Genomic DNA, 23,248 nt, shown 5'->3' with positions numbered 1-23,248 from the left:
GGATCACGGTGCAGGGACTCTGTCCTTCTAGTGTCTCTGACACAATGACCCTCATTAACAGAGTCCAGACCACATTTTCTCAGCCTCTTTTGGGCTAGTTTATATTATACAGATGTTGTTGATTCATATGTTTTTTGTTCAACTGTGACACTTTGTGACTTAAAAATATAGATGGCACCTAAATTCTGCAAATATTGTGAGATATTTTCAAAATATCATTGTCATGTTTATTATTTTGCCTTAACCTGTTTACTGTAAACATTAGCAACACAATTGTAATGGTTAGCATTCAGTTGCAATGATGCACATTATTTGTTATATACCTGACATTGTTTTTAAATATAAATCCACTGCATTTTCTTTACCTCACAAAACTAAAGAATTGAATTGTAAAATATCTGAAGACTGATAGGCTTTATAGGCAAATGAGTTAAGAGTGACTCTTCAAGGACCAGCACCACCTCCTATTGTAACACTGTTTGAAGAATTTACCTTCAAGAATCTGGCAGGAGTTCATTTGTAGTCAATTTCTGCTAGACAGACTTTTCAGGATAGGAGATGGATTAAAAATGAATTCCCAAATCTTTCTGCAGATTCTTGAAGATAAATTCTTCAAGACGGTACAAGAGGATGTGGTGCTGGTCCTTTAAGAGTCTCTCTCAACTTATCTGTGTAAGATGTCTTACATAAATCTGTGTATAAAGCCAATAAGAATCTTCATGTATTTTACTACACTTCATCATGTGATTCTGATTAAGTGAGGGTCATTTTTTAGGATTCTTTAACTAACCTAAGTCCCTGAGAACCTGTTACCTAACACATTGGACTTTTGGAGACTCCAGGAAGGTTGCCATTCTGGAAAATGGTGGCACTGGAGACTTAATTCGTTCCTGATGGTTTTACACATTATTCTTCACCTTAATTCTTTTGCAGTTAATGTGTCTTTTCTTCTTCACCTGTGTTTTTTTTTTCCTGACCCTGCTGACCCAATGAACATTATGTTGTCAATTGATTAGTTTTGCAATTTCTGTCTTGCATTAGTTTTGAATTTGTCATGGGTATTTAATGGTTTTTGACTTGGCTTTTGACAGTCTGAGTTAAATAGCTTTTTTTTTTTTGGCTCATTTTATCTGTAAAAGAAAACCTGCTTAATAATTATGCATATCTGAATATAATGCATTTTTCACTTCCAGCCTTCATGAACAATTATATAAATAAATATAAATACATTTTAAACTGATGTCGCCAGAGGGCGCGCAAAGACAAAAATGCATATTGTGTGTATATATATATATATATATATATATATATATATATATATATATATATATATATATATATATATATATATATATATCGAGCACTATTCGCACGAGCATTAACGTGGGTTATATCTCTATATTAGGTATAAGTTAAAAATGAAACATTGTGAAATCTTTACACACTGACTAGAAAAGGTTCCATTTTCTTTTGATAAGGAGTATAAATATATATATATATATATGTATGTGTGTGTATATATATATATATATATATATATATATATATATATATATATATATATATATATATATATATATGCGCGACTTGATCACGGTGCGGCGCGCTGCCGTAGCTCGTCCTCAGTGGCTCGCAGCGCGTCGCGCGCAAACCCCCCCCCCCCCCCCCCCCCCCCCAAACCGAATACGAGAGTGCGCGCGAGAAATGCAGCGCGAGACATACACCGAACAGCCCCGATAAACCCCACCGAATCCACGCGAACGGGAAAAAGACACTGGGAAAAACAGCAGACGCCTGAGAAAGGAGTGACAGGAAAGTCCACCGCCGACGGTAAGAATCTTTCACTCTTTTAGTAGATTAAATAAACACTCTGCTTCAGTTACATGAGGAATTATTTTCTAGTTGGAGCGTCTCTGATAAATAAGAGCAGCTTCCATTTGGAAAGACGGAGCGCACGGTAGTGAAAATCGAAATCAAGTGCACTTTCAGCTCCTCATTCAGTCGCTGAATGGAGTAATAATGTATCAGAGCTTATACTATTTCTGAGATGCACATAAAGATTTCAATACATCAGCCACGGAATTCACGCGGATGAACTGTGGAGAGGGGCGTGTTCTGCGCGTGCATGCCGTCGCTTTCGCGCTGTTTATTATTACTTTAATGCGCAAATTTGAATGAAAATTGCTTATAATATGAATTAAGGAGTATTAGAATAAAGCGTAATGGATAAAGCGTGTTTTCTGAGGTGCAAATATTTCAGTTTATTATAGATTTTCAGAGTCATGTTTTGTTTGGGGTAACAGTACTGGTTTTGGTCGTGTATCCCAAGTAAATGCTGCTTTTGACTGTTTACACAGACGCAGATTTATGTCCACCGTCCCCTTTTATCAGAGCTGGCACACATTTTGCAACGCTGTCTAACTGGTGCACACGCGTGCGCGCACACGCATCCACCCACACACGCACGCACACATAGCCTACACAGATATTACGGAGCCGAAGCTTATAAATAATATATACACGATAAATCCTTCTAATTAATTAATACTGTTTGTACACATATTTGCTTTAACATTTGTGATGCTATACAGTGCCAAAGAGACAGTTTCTTAACTCTGTCACTTACTAATGTAAAGTGAACAGGGTTTAGTTTTTTCTCTCCATATCAATGCGCCTTTTATGACAGTATTTCTTTTCTTATTATTTAATCTATTTATTATTTCAAGCTACAGCCGTAATTGCCTGATCCTTTGTCTCTGCAGAGCACATGCGCATTGCGCGTAGGGTGTGGATGGACAACTGATGCTTTTACCTTCTATATCTCTCACATTGTCTACTAATTATCTGTTTTTTTTAACGCACAACTGTATTTATGATTTGAATATTATTTTCCGCAGCTGTGTTTATTGATATTCCGTTTGTAGAGGAATCTTTTTTACATTTCGCGGCGATGCCGCAGACAATAAACCGAGTGAGGGAGGGGGGAAAAAATCTAGTGCTCAGAACCCCTGCACACTAAAATCACACCGTGCAAAACGTCTCCACCCAAATGTATTTTTTTTCGTCTGGATGAGAGTCGATATTATGGGATGGGACGGAGGTGAGTTTGAGAGAAGCAGCGGGCGCTGTGATGAGCGAGAGGCTTCACAATCCACGCGTTCACACGCAGCAATAAACCGCTGCTTGAATGAGTCACGCGTTTCAACCTGGAAACATCAAACCATACTGAGAACTGAGCGCTGGTTTGGCCTAAAAATGAAGGTGTCCATTTACCACATTGTTGAATTTTAAATGTTTAAAACACTAGAAATAATTAGGTGTTACCACAATAAAAAATGTATGGTGTAAAAACTAATTCAAACATATTGGCTATTAATCTTCCATGAACTGGAATGATGGCATACAAAATTGTTATAATGGTTGCTGCACTGGAAATAGCATCTTTCCCTCCCTATGTGCAAGTTGGAGAGAGAGAGAGTGATAGAGATAAATGAATATCTACATCATTTCAGGTCTCATTTATTTGTTCAGTGCATTTGTATAATGCAGAAGAGCCTGAAGGCAACTCATGCAGGAGGCAATCAGCCACCAAAAATACTATCAACCCTGCATGAGTGAGTGCCAACATTTACAGATCTGAACCTTTGGCTCTGAGCGCTCATGAGTTGCATTAGCAATAATCTTGATTAAATGTGTATTTTAGAATGTGAGATTCTCTGTATACTAGGTCATCCACAGAAAACAAGAAGAGCAGTCAGGTGATGTCAGTGCGAGACGCCCAGCATGAGTTTTTTGTGTTGCAATAGCAGAGGAGAGCAGGACTCAGGAGGAAGCAGTGAAAGTGAGAAAGACCTTCATTGTCTGTTGGGTAGTCCATGATTGCAGATTTTACAGTCTGAATCAGTGCTCATCAGTCTAGTTTCAGCCAAAGAGAATGGATTTTTATTTTTGAGCTTCTTTTTTTTTGCATTGTAGAAGGAGAGGAAACAGTAGAAGGAACAGTAGAACTGTAGAAAGAAACAGTGATGTGTTCAGTTAAATAAAAGAAAAAAAACAAGGAAAACCTGTTTTTTTGTTGTTGTTGTTGGCCCATTCAATATACAACAATAACAATAATAATGTGTTATTTTTATTGTTGTTATTAATAAATATAATAATTTATTATTTAAATAAAATACATTAAATCAATAAATAAATATTACTATTAATAATAATAAACAATACTCTACTGTAAAATAAAAATAAGATGCGAAATACGTACCAATAAGTACATATTAGTGCAGTTTCCAACAGAAATTAGCACTTCTAAAATGGCATGCTTGGGATTGCATTTTTTTTGTCACATTCTCTTTTGTTCATACTATTGAGTAGGTTTAAGTGTAGTGCAGATGGTACATTGTTTTAAAATGTCACGCCACTCAACGAGCATTTCAAGTCATATAAAACATACCATAATGTACGTTCATCTGTTCTGGGGAACAAAACCATCACTTTTTTAGCACCACCACCACCACTCTGGGATTTCACATCGAAAGTGTTGCTACGTATTTCAGTTCTTGCTAAAAAGTTCCCACGAGTATGTTTTCTTCATGAGATCAGGCTTGTTTAGGTGACCTAAACTTTCAGAGAGGAAGTTTGTGTGAAGCAGCATTTACTGTGAACCGAGCCACTCCAGGTCTCTGAATCCTGAGCTGCCCACGAGTAAATAAACACAGTGCCGTGTTTCCCTCTGAAACACATTAGCCAATTATTGGCCAGCTAGCAAGTTTCACCATATATACTCACCAACACCATTTTTACTTGTATTTGATGCTTGGTGTTTATTTTAGACTCTGGCTGAAATGAAGTAAATGTACTTGAAAACACAGCATTTTTCTCTCTCGGATTTGCACAGTTCATACTTCGGGTCAGAAAATACGGAAATATATAAAAAAAAAAAAAGTGAAGTGACATTCAGCCAAGTATGGTGACCCATACTCAGAATTCGTGCTCTGCATTTAACCCATCCGAAATGCACACACACACACACTGTGAGCACACACCCAGAGCAGTGGGCAGCCATTTATGCTGCGGCGCCCGGGGAGCAGTTGGGGGTTCGATGCCTTGCTCAAGGGCACCTAAGTCGTGGTATTGAAGGTGGAGAGAGAACTGTACATGCACTCCCCCCACCAACAATTCCTGCCGGCCCGGGACTCGAACTCACAACCTTTCGATTGGGAGTCCGACTCTTTAACCATTAGGCCACGACTTCCCACTATATTTATCTTGTGATATCCTACCTCAACTATGTGCCACAAATCGACCAAGGCATTGCTCTAAAATGTAATACTTACTTTGGTGCACCAAGTGCTTTTTCATCTGAAAATGTTTAGATAGCTGTGATCACAGTTTTCAGTGTTTGTCAGAAGAAGAGCGGGATAGACATGAAAGCAAGAGAGAGACAGGAAGGAGTCAGTGAGACAGGATGGCACTGACAGAGACAAAGGCAGCTCAGCCAAGCAGAGCTTTGAGTGTGTGTGTGTGTGTTTGTTTGTTTGAGGAAGATCATTGAAAGGGACAGACAGTTCAAGAACATCTGAGACAGTCCCAAATTAGAGATGAATTCAAAATCACTGTTATTTCTGGACTTGTCACTTAACTTAAAAAAAAAAAAGGAAGAATTTCAAGATCTACGTACCAATTCTGTCAAACCATTTTTAAAGACTTCAGATTAGTGAAGCATTTTTTATTATTTGATATTTTCCTGAGGCAGCCTTAGTTGTGCTGGCAGAACTTGATAAGTTTTAGTGTCAGTCACTAGTCAGGTTCTGTCCCATCATGCTTTGCGGTCTGTGTGCACTGTGTGGAAATTAATTGATGGCTTTATGTGGCGCATTAGAACTGAGCCACTGAGCCTGATATTGTTTCACTTTTACATTTTTACAAAGCACATTTTTAGCTTTCTGAACAATTGTTTGGCTTTTAAAATCATTTATGGCTACGTACACATTGCAGCTAAATTCGGGTGTCATTTCACCTTTTAGTTCTTAACCCTGTTCTGTACACACACAGTTCAGAAATGTAGGGGAGTGACAACTGAATTGACTCCTCAAGAATGCAGGTAGTGACAATGTACACAGTGTGTACAGAACCGAATGAATGATGTATTTGAATGTGTTTCAGAGTTTTGTCTTTCATGTATGTGCTGGGAAAGAAATTACAGGGTTTTGTCTCATTAGTGTTGCCAGATCTTTATAAAAAACAACAACAAATAAGAACAAACCCATAATAAACTTAAATTCAAACGCGTCACTTTGGAAATAAGCCACATACCGCAAATATAGTGATCTGCACTTGCCTATTTTATTGACTCCATAAACTGTATATCTCTATGAGTCAAGCCCAAAGATGCTTAATAATACATGGACATGGCACCCCTTCAAGAGCACTGTTCAAAGCAGACTTCCAAATATAACATGATGGCTCCGTTGACGGTGGTTTAGTTTAAATCTGTTGGATTAAAATTGACATTTTTTGTAGTGGCAATGCTTTTGCTGGTTGTTTGCTGTTTTTTCACTTTTCGTTTTTTTCTTTTTCATTTTATACAATATACAGCCATTAGTTGTGAAAGCTTGAGAATTAAAGGAACAGTTCTCCCAAAAATGAAACATTTTGTGTGAAAATATTTCTGTGGAATGCTAAAGGAGATTTTGAAAAATGCACTGTATAATACTATATACATACAAAATAACACTGGACTCTATTGACTTGCATTTTATGTATAAAACAGATGCTAAATATCTTACATCAACCCTCAAGATGCAGGGGAACTTCATGTGTTTATTTATTTCTATGATTATGTGTTAATTACCTATGGATAAACAGGAGCTCAGATTCCTCGATTCTGATATTGTGTGTGTCATCATGGAATCTCTCTCTGGGTTGCCATGACAATGACCTGAAGGAAGAGTGAGAATGAGCCAGAATGGCAGCTCTCCTATGGTTCCTACGGCAACAGCCAATCAAAGGCCAGACCCCCACCGACCCCACCTGTCTGTTACAGTCCCTTGGAGAGAGATACACAGAAAACACAGCATTAGAGCTGGATGAGAGCAATGAACAGGCTAAATCTGACAATGACCAAAAGACATACATAAATGAAATCAAATAATAATACATGTCATCTGTCAGAGAGGGATGAATGTAGTCTGGTATCACTGTATTTGAACAGTATAGAGCCTTGTGAAAGTACAGACAGGAGTGGGGGCATATTTAAAAAACACTTGTGTTGTTTTCAGGACATCGACTATATAATCAAGGCCTAATGAACAATGCAGTCACTTCTCGTTTGGACAGCAAGTTTCCCCACAAGAATGAAAACATTAAACACTGTGTGGATTTGTGTGTGTCCGTTTTTGTCCCTGGTGATATGTGAATTATGTTTAGACTAAGCCTAAATCTCAGATATTTAAAACCGTAATATACATCTTTTTTAACTTAATGAAGTCAGATATGAAATCTTAACCACCAGATATATGTGCAATACAAATGTCTAGTAAAAATATGTGGGCGTTTATTCAACTAGGATGATTTTTTATTAAAGATTTCAACTCTTTCTTATAAATTCTTGGAAATATTTTGATATATGCCATTATAATTTATTTATTTTTTGTAACTCTTTTTGAAACGTGTTGTATGCATAGATTTATTGTTTCACCTTTATCCCAAAGCCGGAAAATTTATCTTAAAATATTAAAATCAATCATAAAATATTATTACAATTTTTAAAACTATGACAATCTAAATAAAGGCTGAGATGGATTGTATAGAAATTATTTATGTCGACTATCCCTTGGCTGTATCATTTCGATCACAACCAACTTTTTTTTCAATAACAGAATAGAATTAGAATTAGAGGCATCTGTAATGCCTGTATATTGACATTGCTATAGTTGACAAATTAAAAGGGGCACTGGCAATAGCTGAAGCACCCAAATGTGTGCTGTACATTTAATACGTTATATAGAGCTTTTCAAAGCGCTTTACATTGAGAGAGGGGAATCTCCTCAACCAACACCAGTGTGCAGCATCCACCTGGATGATGTGACGCCAGCCATAGTTCGCCAGAACACCCACCACACACCAGCTTACTGGTGGAGAGGAGACAGAGTGATGAAGCCAATCAGTAGATATGGGGATTGTTAGGAGGCCATGATGGTCAGAGGACAATGGGCAAATTTGGCCAGGATGCTGAGGTCACACCTCTACTCTTTTCGAAAAACATCCTAGGATTTTTAATGACCACAGAGAGTCAGTATCTCGGTTTAACATTTAGCCTATATGCGTGTTCAAATGTGGAAGCTCACATCTCATTTTATCAAGCCTCTGTCAGTAACACGATTTATGGATGTTTGTACTTGAAGGACATGACACAATCAAATCTCCTACTATCCTGAAACACATATAGATACAAGGCTGCAACTCAGGGTGAGGCTTAGGGATTATGTGTGTGTGTGTGTGTGTGTGTGTGTTACTATCTCAGACTGGCTCCACTGAGGGTGTTTTTAGGACCCATGACAGCCTTAAATAAACAAACACACACACACACACACTCAAAGTCAAAGTGCATTTTACCATCAGTGAGCAGCTAAACAGTCATCAGAATAATGCAGGGTCTGTACACTACTGAAGAAAGAATCTCAAGGTCTTTGTGTGCCTGAGCATGATTTTGTCTGCCAGTGGTGTTTATGTTCTCTAGTCGTTGTTTTCATTAGAGCAATTTCCATCCTGAGAGATGGCCGTGTGTGTGTAGGATGACGGATTTTACCAGGCCAAAGTTTTCACAGTTCTCAAGACACTGTCCAAATGAGTTAGTAAACTACCTCAGCACTTCCAAATACTCTTGTTGAAACACTCAGGGATTTTTGGAGTAAACCCATATCTCCTTTGCTCTCTTTCTCTCTCTGCCTGTCCAGTTGAACTCTTATTTATCTTAGTTCTGGTTGTGAGACTGTTTTATTGCATCTGAGTTCATTTAAAACTTCCCTCGCTCTACTGTTTATGTTCCTGAAGTAGATGTTTCTGAGACAAAGTTAAATGGACTGCGAAACACACACACACACACACACACACACACACACACACACACACACACACACACACACACACACACACACACACACACATTTAAGGTCCTGATACTTTCATATCATTCAAGAAAATAACCCTAAAATAATAACCTTGTAAAAACAATACAATATGAATAGTCAAGGCACATACTTGTCATACTAGGTTTATCTTACAGTTTCAGACTCAATAATTTGGAAGCTCACCACTTATTCCAATTACTGGGGGTTTGAGCAGATGTTTGTCTGTTGTTTCTTGTAAAACACTTTGAGCTCAGTAAAAGCGCTATATAAATTAAACTCAACCCGACTGCATCATCATTAACAGCTGCTTTCTTAGGATTTTAAAATGGCAGCTCATTTAGTCAAGATACACATTTTTTTAGTTTGTTAACTGTCCACCTAGTTTAATGTTGGTAAGATTTTAAGGTCAGTTTGATTCTTATACTCTCATGCACATTTATTTAATGAATAATAAACTAAAAAAAAACTAGATTGTGAAATTTTATGATGATTTATAGTAACTTTTTATTTTTATATATTTAAAAATCGTCCTTGTTTAATTTGTTCCTTATGGCAAAGATGAATTTTAAATCTTCAGTGTCACAAGAAATCATTTCTAATTTGCTGCTCAAGAAATATGTATATGAATATCTTATCATTATCAATCCTGAAAACAGTTGTGCTGCTTGATAGTTTTGTGGAACATGACATTATTTCAAGATTATTTGATGAATAGAAAGTTTAAAAGAACACAATGTATTCAAAGTATGTATATTAAATGTATATTTTATATTAAATTGTAAATGTATCAGGGCCGCTGCTGGCCAAATGGGTGCCTTAAGCAGGATTGTAGTGTTGTGCCCCCCTTCCTCAAATATGATGATGGAAAAAAAACACCTACTATAGGGGTGAAAATAGAACTTTAATCAAATAAAAAAGTAAATGAATAAATTGTATTATTTACAAAATTACAATTGTAGCTCTCGTCATTTACCTATGGCTATAACTTTATTATGACTCTAATTTATTTCATAGTCTCAAGCATTCAGAAATCATGCAAAAGGAAATTAAGCAGTTTTACTATGATAAAACCATGGTTTATTTTTGTAAGGGTTGTGATACACATTTTAGGTTGAAGAATTTCTAAAGGCTGTGTCATCTATAGCAAAAAGGTGGCCAAAAAAGATTATGTGAATATTTGAATTAAATGTTTGGTCAGTAGCCTAAACAAGGATTTGATTGTCTTGTAAGTGTAACAGCAGCAATTACATGGCTCCTTTTGCAGGAATTTGTAATAACATGTACATAAATTGTTTATTTTGTATTTGCCTACATTATGTATTTTAACAGTGTTATTATTAACCAATCATTATTACCTCATTGTTTTTTTTTATATAATGCATTTTAAGTCATTTTAAAGGCTATTGATGGCTTAGGTCTGTTTTTATAACAACAACAACAACAACAACAACAACAACAACAAAAATTACAGTATATTAATACTACTTTGTAAATTATTATTTGAAATTTGCAGTTACCATGGCTACAAGAACGATGATTTGTGGTGTTATTGTTAAAACCATGGGTCATTTTCGTAAAGGAACCTGAAAAAAAAAAACTTCCACAGGAATGTGCCTGAAAGTGATAAACGGGCCTCGTTTTTACCTAAATGATTTATAATTTATTTTAATATATATTAAAAATTTATAAGGTGTGCATTGTAGCTGACACCTAAATGAACACATTACAATTGTTTTATGACTGCAAGTCTTTCTCCTCAAATGCTATTGAGCTTCAAATTTGCGTTTGAGCCCATGTGAAAAATTAGCATAATTTACATATGATTTACAGTGTATTTTAATAAATATCAAACATTCAATTCAATTGTGCATTATAGCTGACACCTAGATGAACAATTACAGTTGTTTTTATGACTGTAAGTCATTCTCCTCAAATGCTACTGACGTAAGAAAAGTGTATACCAATATCGCAATATGTAACTTTAGAGACGGTCCCTAAATTTGAGACTCTCGAACGTCCAACGTCAAGCCAACTTTATGCCTGTGTTTATTTTTTTATTTTTACTTTCTTCAGTTTTCTTTTCTCTGCGACGGATTGCTGATGTGCTTTTGCAAGGCATAGATGTGCATCCATCAATTATGAACATTCAGCTGCAAATATGAGGTGCAAGCAGTCGCGAGCGTGGATGGGAGAACGGCGCATCTTTTTTTTCTTTTTTTTGAGCAACTGGGATGGTGCCCCCTCTGGAAGTGTGCCCTATGTAGACTGCGTACTCTGCGTATAGGGAGCGGCGGTACTGAAGTTTATATTGTAAAGTATATTTTTTTAATAGTGTCAAAGTCTTTGTTTTGATCAATATAATGTCTCCTTGCTGAATAAAAGTATTAATTTGTGTTATTATTATTAAATTGTACTGACCACAAATGTTTGAATGGTAGTAAACTGTCAGAATGAGTAAATTTCGTTTCATTCATGAAACTCAGCAATATTTGCCTACTGCAATTGGCGTCACTATTAAATGACCTTTTATAGGTGATTTGTGTAAATTTTTCTGCTGATAATGGCGGCAATATTTATTTATTAAATTATGGAGAAGAGCTCTTTAACAAGGCACCCAGACATGCAGTGGGGTCAAGCACATTTTAAAAGAGCCAAATAAAGCACTTAGATAAAGTATGGCAGATTGTAGTAGTCTGCCTTATCCTCCACTACCTAGCATTTAGAAGTGGCCTGTAAGATGGGGATTTACAGCCTGCAAATTGTGTTCATCAACAATTTTGTGGCCAATTTCACACTGTTACCTAATTTGCATGAATTATGCACTGAAAAAAATGCAAATAAATTGCTTTTAGCAGGCACAATTCATCTTTCCCGTTTAGTTCCATAGCGTGCAGTTAAAGGTTCTGTGAGAGTTAATAATAGTCTAAAACATGTTCACTGATCAGGAAGGATCAGGAAGGAAGAGTGCTCACTGGACACACAAAGTCATGGCCAAGAACAATTTTTGTTTGTTTGTTTTGTTTTGGTGTGAGAAGTTGGGAAATTAAACAATACAATTATTAGGCTACCTGGAGTGACTCGTTCTGTCAACAGTCATCCTGAAACCACGTCTAACATTTGGCCTTTAACTCCTGATCTGTGTTGACAAGAAAAATCAATAAAACAAACACAATCACAATAATCATCATATGACTCATCACTGCATATTTACTCTTCACTTTATTTTGCCCCATCAAATGAGAGACAGAAGCTTCTGGTTTCTCTGTCTGCTCAGTGTTCTGGAGTTATTCATTAGCCTGAGCTGCTGTTTACGTAGAGGCCTGAGCCCTGGCCAACAATGTGCTAATGTGTGTGTGTTTTGTTTGAGTACGTCTCTAGGGACAGATCTAAAGTTATTAGAGTGTGTGTGTTATAAACTTTGACCAGTCACATTCTCTACTCCCTTCACTCAAGTCAAGTCCTCACTAAAACATATCAGAGTTGTGGCTCCACACTGCCTCCTGTTGACCTGGAGATAAAACAACAGTGTCTGTATTCAACATAAAAGCACACACATGCACACATGAGTGCGCTTGTGAGAGACAGAAAGATATAAATCATGAGAATGAATGAGGATATGTATAATTAACTTATCTTCTACCCATTCATGCTTATTTTACCCTATGTTCACATATATTTAGGGTCCATAATATTTAGATTAGCAAGTTTGTTGCATACAAACGTGTGTTCAGCCAGTACACAAGCCAATAAAATGATTCAAATACACACTGAGAACTGGAAAAAAAGTAATATGTGAGTTAATATGTAATATCTGAATAAGGTAACATACATGTTTTTGTCCATATCTAATGTAGTTTATTGTATTTGAATATGAAACACTATAAGTTTGTGTTTGCTTCCAGAATGCATTTCTGCTGTTACAGCACAGTGATTGGGCCAGATTTTCTGCTCCAGTTCTCAACCCCCCTCCTCTGCCTCGATCCCAGTGTGTGTGTGTGTGTGTGTGTGTGTGTGTGTGTTGAGTTTTAGAGTTACATAAGCAAATTCAAAGCTGCACACGTTTATATGAAAAAACAGCTATATGTGTGTGTGTGTGTGTGTGTGTATATAACTAATCTATCAAGTTAGTTTAAATTTTTGAACAGTAAGTTTTTCTAAGCATTCTATTCATCAAAGAATCCTAAAAAAAGCACCATGCATGGTTTCACTAAAATATTTAACAGCACAGCTGCAAGATTTAAACTTTAAACAGTAGTGTATATACATCAAATATAAATAACTAAGAGTTAATAAATTATCATTTTATCAATATTTTTTTCAATTACATGTGCTCAATGCTGTTTGCACTTCAAATAGTGCAAATTGATGTCTGTGTGATGTATGCCACATTGTGTGCAAAAATGTTTAAAATATATAAAAGAGCATATATAAACAGTACAATCCAATATGCAATAAAACAAACAAAAGTGTTTCTGGTAAAAAAAAAGAAAAAAATACAAAATACAAAAATTCAATGGAAGTTTCTAAGCATCTAAAGGTTTAATCTTACTGATGCATTGAGCATCAATGTTCAGTCTTCCCTTCAGCTAAACTCTTTTTGCATTGCTCTGTAGTGGAGCAGAAGCCAAAAGTGCAGTTCATCCTTTAATTTTCAATTTGGCAATGAGTCTTTTGAATACTAGGCTACTTGTACACACTGCATAGACAGTTTACAAGCCACACCAGCATCAAATTTATTACCAATCAGCAGGTTTCACACAGTCAGTGAATTTCAAGCCTCCTGTACAGATGAGACAGCTCACAGACACGCACACACTGCAGTGTATTGTTTAACGCTGAAACAGTGTGCTGCTGTCTGCTTGACTCAGTGGAGACAGGACAGATAGTGTCTATTGTTCTCTTGCACACTGCAAGGAAAGATTTCCATGTTTCCATAGTCATATGTGTGTGTGTGTGTGTGTGTGTGTGTGAAACACTCAACTCACATGTTGGCTTCACATGATTACTGTTCTCCTTCTGTCTGGAGAATAACTGTATGTGTGTGTGCAAGTATGTCATTACACAGATGGTTGTTGAGCTCAGGAACGCTAAAGCAGCCAACAGGGACATTGGAGTAAGTGTGAGAGAGAGAGAGAGAGAGAGAGAGAGAGAGAGAGAGAGAGAGCACAGCTCCTTATTCGGAATGGGTCACGTGAGCACCCAGTTGCCTTGGTAACTGCGGTTCTGAATTGCAGGTAGTATGGCTCAGAGATGCAGTCCTCTAAAACCCCCTCCATCTATCTAGATAACTATCAGCACTAGAGTCTGATTACTGATTAATGATCTAGTTTTGATGCATGATATGATAGAACCTTGACAGGCTGTCTCAGAGATTTGAGTTTAGCCTTTATTAGCTCTCTGTTTCAGGATTGAAGCGCATGTGCTAAAATAAACCCAGAGCAGAACATACGATGAATATTCATCCTATTTTGTTTTGCTGTCTCTCATTATGACACCTTGCACAGACCTATTTGCAGACAGGGTTTTTTTTAGTACCTGTTAAAAGCATGAATTACATTTTTTCTTCAGTCATTCTGATTATGCAAGACATGTAGTGTTTGACATGCTACACTTCCCAGAGGAGAATTTTATTGCTCAGTGGTTGCTCTTTGCTCGTGGCTCAGGAAGCAATAGAGGAACCTTTTTTAAATCGGTCTTTGATGTTTCTGCTAAAATTCCTGTGGAATTAAAGCCAGAAACACTTTAGATAGCTGTTGACACAGTATAGAATAATATTACAGTATTTTATAGTAAAGTATGAAGCAAAGGAAAGCTAGATGGTCTGTAGAACTAACAAAATAAAACTTAGATTACACTAAATCAATCTAACAGTCCTATGATTAAAATTTTAGGAATATATTTATTATGTAATTTTTTCATAGTATAAATTGGCTCTATATAGAAGAAGTAAATTTAAGGGATGGAAAGATTTGGATTTGGAAAGAATGAAATGAAAATACATTTTTAATTATAATGTAGTTTTGCAGACTGGTAAATGTATATTGGCAAATCTGAACACAGATTGAGACATTGTCGAGGTGTTTGAGTTTTCTAGGATCCATTTCTTAAAAACATTTTATCCCACTGCAGTTTGAGAAATAACAAAAGATCTCCTTTATGATTTTAGAGTTCAAATAAAAGATGAAACGGACAGTTCAAGAACTCATTCTGAGTCATTGCAGCCAGTGTTGATTGTCCTGTTTCTCTCTTTCACAGGTCAGAGGTAAAATGGGAGGGAAGCTGAGCAAAAAGAAGAAGGGATACAATGTGAACGACGAGAAGGCGAAAGAGAAGGATGCAAAGACGGAGGGAGCGTCGGCGGAGGAGGGCGAAGCTCCAAAAGAAAACAATGAGGATGCCCCTGCTGCCACCGAGACAACCAATGACACGGCGGCGGCCGCCAAAGAAGCCACGCCCACCGCCGATAGCAACTCCACTGCACCCAAGGAGGAGGATAAAACCGCCCCCCCTCCGAAGAAGGAGGAGCCTGCGGCCAACGCTAACGCTCCTAAAGCTTCTGACGCCAAGAGCAGCGAGGCTGCCAAAGCAGAACCCGCCAAAAGTCCAGATGCCCCTCCTGCCAAAGCAGAAGAAAAATCTGCCCCTTCTGCAGCTCCGGCCAATGAGAAAGAAGCTGTGAAAGAGCCCGCTAAAGATCCCGCCCCTCCTGTAGCCACAGCGACGGAGAGCAAGCCTGATGCTGAGTCTAAAAAGACTGAGGCTCCACCCGCAAAAGAGTCCGCCCCTGCAGAGCCAATCACCACGGAGACCAGCCCCGCCCCCAACAAGGAGCAAGCAGTCGCTGTGCAGGATTAACAGAAGGAACAGTGAACGACAAGATTAATGACAAATGAAAAACCAGATCAAATCTAAATAATTAAAACTAGCCCGCCCATTTTAAACTATATCAGTAATTATAATATGAATAAAGATAATAGTAACAATAATGATTTTAACAGGCTGGACTTTGATCATTGTGTTGGTGATGGACATGATCATGGTGAATAAGACTGGCAGTGATATTATCTTTAATATCAAATTGAACTTTGATACAAACCACCAGCCCCCAACTCTCTCTCTTTATCTCTTTTCACCTTTCGTTCTACCTCCATTCAATGAGAGGTGGAATACAAACATGGAATCTATTCATTGCCACCCTCTGAATCTCACTTCCCTCCATCTGAGTGTGATGTGATGGCAGCGGGTGGGGTTAATATATATGTGTGTGTGTGTTTGTGTGAATGCGTGAGTGACAGTAGTATTAATGGTAGTAGTCCAGCTTCCCTGATACATATTCCATATTTCCTGTTTGCTGCTTTCTAGTTAGTGATTGGCATTGTGTCTTTGCTTATCTCCCAACTTTCCTACTTTCTTTGTTTCTCTCTCTCTGTTTTTCTCACTTATCAGTGGAAACAAAATCAGTGTACAGCACAATGTATCAAACACACACATACACACAGGCACAGTATTGAATGTTAACAGTATTAGTGTATTTTAAAGGAATAGTTCACCAAAAATGTATGATCTAAACCTGTTTGACTTTTTGTCATCTGCAGAATGCAAAAAGAAAGAAGCTGAACGAGCTGCTCATTTCCTTAGACAAAATTGAATGGGGACTACATCTGTCGAGGTAGATTTTGAGTAAAAAGTGATTTAGATTTCAAAGAAGACTTGGAATATAGTGCACAAGCCGTATAGACTACTTTTTGAAGCTTTTATGGTGCTATTTTGTCTTTTTTGGAGCTTGACAGACTTTGGTCCCAATCCACTTTTACTGTATAGAAAAGAGCAGTGTGCACATTTTTCAAAACGTTTCCTTTTGTGTTACATGTAAGAAAGTAAGCAATACAGGTTTGACGTGAAGATAATTCATTTTAATTTTAAGGTGAACTATCCCTTTAATTGGATGTTTGAAGGTTAATTTAAAGTGTGTACATGTTTGGAGGGATCTGGGGGTATGAAGTGAGTGTGTGTATGGAGTTATGCATGGTATGAGCATGCATTTACTGCATGTGTGTGTGTGTGTTAACAGAGTTCTGGTCTTTCTGTACTTTGAAAGCAGCAGATGTCATGATGTCAGAAAGACAGAGAGAGAGAGCCTCCAAACTCACCAAACAGGACACACTTCACACACACCGATCTCTCAGTATGCTGACAGAACAATGTGAGTGTTGTGTGTATCTGTATGTGTGAAGCTGTGTGTGTGTTTTGCATGTCAGTGGTTGGCCCTATTGTTGTGTATTTTTGGTTGCTGTGGAGATAATGTTGCTACAGGTGATATTTCATTTGAATTAACACACACGCTCTCTCTCTCTCATTCTCTCTGTTACTTTCTCTATCATTCCTTTTATTTCCAAAATTCCCTGGTAAAATAAAATAAAATGGAAGAACCGAGATATATGTACTTGTATACATGGAGCAACATTAATAAAATGAAAGAAACAGACTGAAAATCAGCTAAAATGTCTTGATTTTTTGTGTTTTCATAAGCTCACAGATTCAGTATTTCTTATTTTCTATATAACACATTTGAATATATTTTAATGTTCATGACAGTTCAAACAAATCAATACTTCAAAGCATGTATTTTGATTAAAAAAAAAAAGACTAGTCTAATTTTACCTGCAACGAATCTAAACTGTTATGTAAGCTGTAATTAAACTGCAATACAGGCAAAGAAGACACATTTGAAGTAGGATATAAACCAAAAGCAGTGAATTGACACACTTTATAATGTGGCACAGGGGAAGAAGGAATGTGTTTGCACAGGAATCACGACTGTGGGAAGAAATGTTAAAGAGAAATGCTAATATTCTTATACAACCACTAAATCTGACACTGTACAAACTACTAATAATTTAAATTAGTTCAACAAGAATCAAGCCACTTTTCGCAAGCTATTAGGAAGGACTGGATTCTAATATTGTATATAAAATATAAATATATATCATATGTATTGATAATTTCATTTCCCTTGTTTTGTAAATCATGTTTGAGCTATACTTAATAGATTGCTACACTAATGACAACAGACAGTTGACCTTTTTTGCGCTGAAATATCGCACCAAAGACCCAAAGTAACTATAACAACAACTTGAGCGCTAACAAAATATTGACCCATTACAAAAAGCTTGATTGACAGGTGATCTGACCAACCATAACGCCATAATCCGCCATTTTATCCCACATATCAAACATGAGAGTAGATTGAAAAATGATGTTGTTCTGTTCGAAATGAAATACATTCTGATGCTCATTCATGTTGATTTTCTGCTTTAGGTAAATATGAAAAGATGATTGGTTCATGTGCCGCTTGAACTGAGGCGCTACAGTGAGCTGTCATGACACATTGAAAAGCCACAAAATGCTATTTATTGTTTGAATTACTTAAAAAATTATTTTAAAGCTGAAACCACGTTTGATACCAGAAGTAACCAAGACAGTACTTCTGGTATGAAACAAAAGTCTGGGAAAATAACATCTCTCTGAATAACCGGAGAGCTCCTGATTATGGCATTTTGTCGGCTGACGTTATCTTTCATGCTTGTAGAATCAAAAATATTTTTGATATTCGTGTTTTTATCACAGATTAATAAAAATGAATTCTCCTGATGGAAACTCATGGCATTTGTTATTAGTTTATCCATACGTTTTTAGTTCGCTACATTATTACATTTATCCATACCTGTCAAGAATGGTTTTGATTTAAAAAAATAAATGGACAGTTTATTAGCTACATTTTTGGGGGGGATTTTATAATACTGAAGCTAGATAAACATTTGAGGTTATTTGTTGAAATATTTCAGGTGTTCTCTTCTTTAATCTCCATTTATCTCTCTCTCTCTCTGTGCCTCTTGTCTCTGGGTTGACTGGGTTCATGTATGACTGCCTTTGGGCCTTAGTAACGGTCGCCAAGCCTCTGATCCCATAGCAACCGGTCACTTGGTTTTGTAAGGCAGAAGGAGAGGAGAGGACACACACACACACACACACACACACACACACACACACACACACACACACACACACACACACACTTAACACACATATCAAACCAAATGTAACACTCCTACAGTTCTGACGAATGCACTGACTGTGGCCTACACAGTTCTCTATCTGTTCCCTACAGTTTAAAGAATACTGACTTCTGCAAATCCAAATCTAAATCTAAACCACAGCTCTGTTTCTAAGACCAGATTTAAGTTGCAGTGGGAATCTGGGAGCGATATCCATGAAAGAAAGCTTATATTCTCATCACTTCCACACATAACATACCTGAATGAAACGGCCGCCAACATCAACATTAACATCTGATTGGATATGGCGGTAACCATGGATACCGGTCTTGCCTAGCAACAAGCTTGAATGCATACGTTGTAAACCCTGCCCACCTGACAGAACGCACATACCTTCACACTCGCACTCACATACCTGCACATGCTCACACACACAGTCTCTCATTTGTCACTATCCACCCACCTCTTGTTTTTTCTTCCTGTTTACACCCCCATGCTCCCCCCAGCCCGAATCAGTAGGGTCCCTGGAGGGAAAATTGCCACCTGTCATTGGCTGACTGCATCTCCATGGTGACGCAGCTGCAGCTGTGCTCCAGCAAGCAGCAGAGAAACACAGTGTGTGTAAATCTCATCCCAGCCCATAATGGTGTCAGCTAAATTGAGATGAGAGTTCACTCCAGTCACCTTACAGGTGTGTTTAGTTATGCTAAAAATAGACCACAGCATATATTATGCCCGCTCTACATCATGTCAACTCAATTCTAGTTTCAGGCTCAAGCTAAAAGCTCCTGAGGGCTGCATCCTAAAGAAAATATGTTTCGGTTTGTTTGGCGGTTGCCCTTTCATAACTCAGCAGACTTAAAGAGTTAAAGGAAAATCACAGGTTAACCCCCTGGTGCTACTCATGAGCCAGTCAAAAATGACTTCTTTTTTTTCCAATTGAAATAAATGTACTATATTTTAGTTAGATTAATTAGTATTTTTAGGGTATTTTACTAAATTACATTTATGATATAGTTATGACACATATATTACCTGTTAACTGTTTAGCATAGACCTGAAAATGAAATTTCCAAGTGAAACTATCATAAATATTGAATGCTTTAGAGCACAGAATTAAGATCGTTATTTTTAAGACACCAAAAATAATTTATTATGGAAAGAAAATAATATGAAAATAATTACACAATGTTATTGTTATGAAAAATGCACAAAAATATTTTTTTTTACATTTTATATGAAATACATATTTTCTGTTATTCTTAAACTGCATCAAATTCAAAGCAATCTAAAGTTGCATTACAAATTTGAGGTTGATATCTAAAAAATATCGTTCAGTGAGATTTAGTTTAAGAGCAGTACCAAACGTGTCCAGATAAAATTTGCTTTCAGTTCATTTCCAGTGTGGTTATTTTGACTTCAAACAGAACAAATGTGACATAGGAACATTTGATCTTTTTAATCTATGCTCATGATTTTTTTTCCCCACATAGCAAAACCTTTATAAAAAAAAAAAAAAATACAATCAACATGAATCACTTGCTAAAACAATAAATGAATAACTAAACACTTGCAAATCTTTTCTAAAGTTATATAAAATTCAACAACTAAGCTGTTTTGACAATGCAAGTTGTCAAGACAAATGCATTTTTACATTTTACATTTTAACATTTCAGATAACACACAAATGACAAAAGCAACACACTTTAGTTCATCCCAAAATTAAAATTCTTAAATAATTTACTTACATATTGTTTTAAACCTGTACAAATTATTATTAATATTTTATTTTTTTTCAATGAAACACAAAATAAGATAATCGCAAAAATGCTGGTAACCATTTTGGTTACCACTGACTTCCATTGTAGGGGGGGGACAAAACTTGAATTTATAGAGGCCTGCTTTTAGAGTATTTTAATATTTTCTCACGTTAAAGAATTTGTGACTGTTTGACAGCTGTGAAGCTAAAATTGTCCAAAACTTTTCTGCTTCTCTTAAAGCTGGATGGCTGTTAAATTTAATGACATTTCTTAAAGGTTTATCCCAAAATAAACAAATCAGAGATGACAGTTTGACATATCAGTGCCTAAAGTACTGCCTGATGTATACCTAATATAGGAGATGGCAGAAGATGGAAGTTGCCTTGTGTGATCAGATGAGGCAGGTCAAGTTCACACATTCGTAGGTTGCTATGGCCAGGGGTGTAGAAATGATTTCTAAAAATGTTGGGAACACACAGATCTTTGGGCACAACATTCTATCTTGCTTTTTATGCACAAGTGTTTCAGGAATTAACAAGCACCAAAAAAGGACAAAATCACCACAAAGCACAAAAGTAAATACAAAATAGTAAAAATAAAATTATTTCATGTGCATTATATTTTAAATCATCCAAAGACATACATTAGCTTTGTGTGATAATATTAAGGTAGTAAAAAATCCAAAGCTTCAATGGATTTGGAATCTCTAGTATTAAAAAAAAGAAAAATAAATAAATATTATTAACAAGAGTTTATTTTATTATAAATATTTATTATTTCAATTAATATTATTGATCCATATTTTTATCTGTAGATTTTTCCTATTTGTTGTTTGAAAATGAGAAAATCTGTCTCATAGCTCTCAAATATAATTTAAGCATTCACATATTTAAACTTCACACTTTTTGTTTCTGTTCTGTGTTGACATATTTACTATTAAATCAAAAAGTTTAAGAAGGACATATTTAAAGGTTTGTCCATTTTTTAGCCAATAACCATTGGTAATATCGTAATCATAATTTGCTACTTGCTTGCAGGGGACCTTAAAATATAATGATCATCTCCTGAAAAACCAGCAGGGCCTTTATGATGTACACCTCGCCTACATTAAACAGTTCCTGTCTTCAGCCCATTCTAACTGAAGAGTATTTAAATATTCATAAGGTTTCATGAATAATGCAGTACCTGTGTGGGGATCCAGGCTGCTGAGAGGCTGATGGGTGCTCAGCTCCTCCCTCCTCCTATCACAGGAAACATGACAATTGATTCTGTATGTGTGATTAAGAATGTCATATAGAATGATCGATATGGACTGCCATCTGCTGGAATTCACACACATTCACAACAGCTGCACACTGGTGGGGGAGGGGCTCACACTTCTGTTGCCAAGCAACAACAGATACACCATTCTCAGGATTGTGACTGTATAGGGGAAATGACAGAGAGAGAGTTAAAAAATAAAATGAATACTTCTGTGTAAAACTGTCTTCAAAATTGTTTTATTCATGCTGTAAGTTTCAGGTAAGTTTCATGGTTAGTTGTGACCAGAGTGTGACATCTTATGTATATAATGTGAAGAAAATATTGTTTTAACCAATTTCAGCATGTGTCTATACAGAAATTGGCTTTCAAAAATAAACCTTCCCTCAGAAATATTCACTGAAAGACTAATAAAACTGTGACAACTAGCTCCAGTCACTAGCTTCATATACAAGTCAGAAACAAAGCTTTTTTTGCACAGGCCTATCTAAAGGGTTAATGGTCCCACCTAGTGATCAACTGTAAAAATAACAAATGTTACCTCTTCCCAACAGGGAAAACCACCAACAATCAAGAATCTCACACACACACAAACACTATAATTTGCTGTTATACTCCATATAGCTCCATATACAAGCCAGAAACAAAGCCTTTTTTGCACAGGCCTATCTAAAGAGTTAATGATCCCACCTAGTGATCAACTGTAAAAATAAAAAAATGTACCTCTTCCCAAAAGGGAAAACCACAAACAATCAAGAATGCATGATTATATGGTGTCATGGCTTTGCAATCTAAAAATGTTGTTATAATGGAAGTAAATGGGGCAAAAACAGCCACCAACAAGAAATTAGGGAGAACATTTTTTAATGTAATGCTGCACAAAAACTAAAAATGCATCAAAGCCAATGTTGCTACTAATCTTTGACATGCCCAAGACTGTTATAAAAAGTAAAAAAAAAAAATCCAGCCACAATTACTTTTATATTGAAAATAAGTCATTTTGTGTGTTTTTTTCCCCCAAATCAGTGACATCATTTATGAACTT

At 36.5% G+C, this 23,248-nt stretch overlaps 1 protein-coding gene and 1 long non-coding RNA gene across 2 annotated transcripts; one reads left to right on the top strand and one right to left on the bottom strand.

Moving 5' to 3' along the window:
• The first annotated feature begins 1,674 nt into the window (after window positions 1–1,674).
• On the top strand, window positions 1,675–17,630 carry basp1 (brain abundant, membrane attached signal protein 1). Its single transcript, XM_059501450.1, has 2 exons — window positions 1,675–1,830; window positions 15,384–17,630. Exon 2 carries the CDS (start codon window positions 15,396–15,398, stop codon window positions 15,981–15,983), a length of 588 nt encoding a protein of 195 aa, XP_059357433.1. The 5' UTR covers window positions 1,675–1,830; window positions 15,384–15,395; the 3' UTR covers window positions 15,984–17,630.
• Window positions 6,244–22,445, bottom strand: LOC132096217 (uncharacterized). Its single transcript, XR_009422563.1, has 4 exons — window positions 22,281–22,445; window positions 22,129–22,184; window positions 6,851–7,045; window positions 6,244–6,489 (listed from the first exon to the last, which is right to left on the bottom strand). It is a non-coding gene; the product is annotated as an uncharacterized LOC132096217 (long non-coding RNA).
• Between the last annotated feature and the right edge of the window lie 803 nt (window positions 22,446–23,248).

Source organism: Carassius carassius, chromosome 20 (assembly GCF_963082965.1).
Source record: "Carassius carassius chromosome 20, fCarCar2.1, whole genome shotgun sequence".
In the NCBI taxonomy this organism is placed as follows: domain Eukaryota; kingdom Metazoa; phylum Chordata; class Actinopteri; order Cypriniformes; family Cyprinidae; genus Carassius; species Carassius carassius.
Note: the sequence above shows the minus strand (reverse complement) of the source record. Positions and strands in the feature narration are given on the sequence as shown.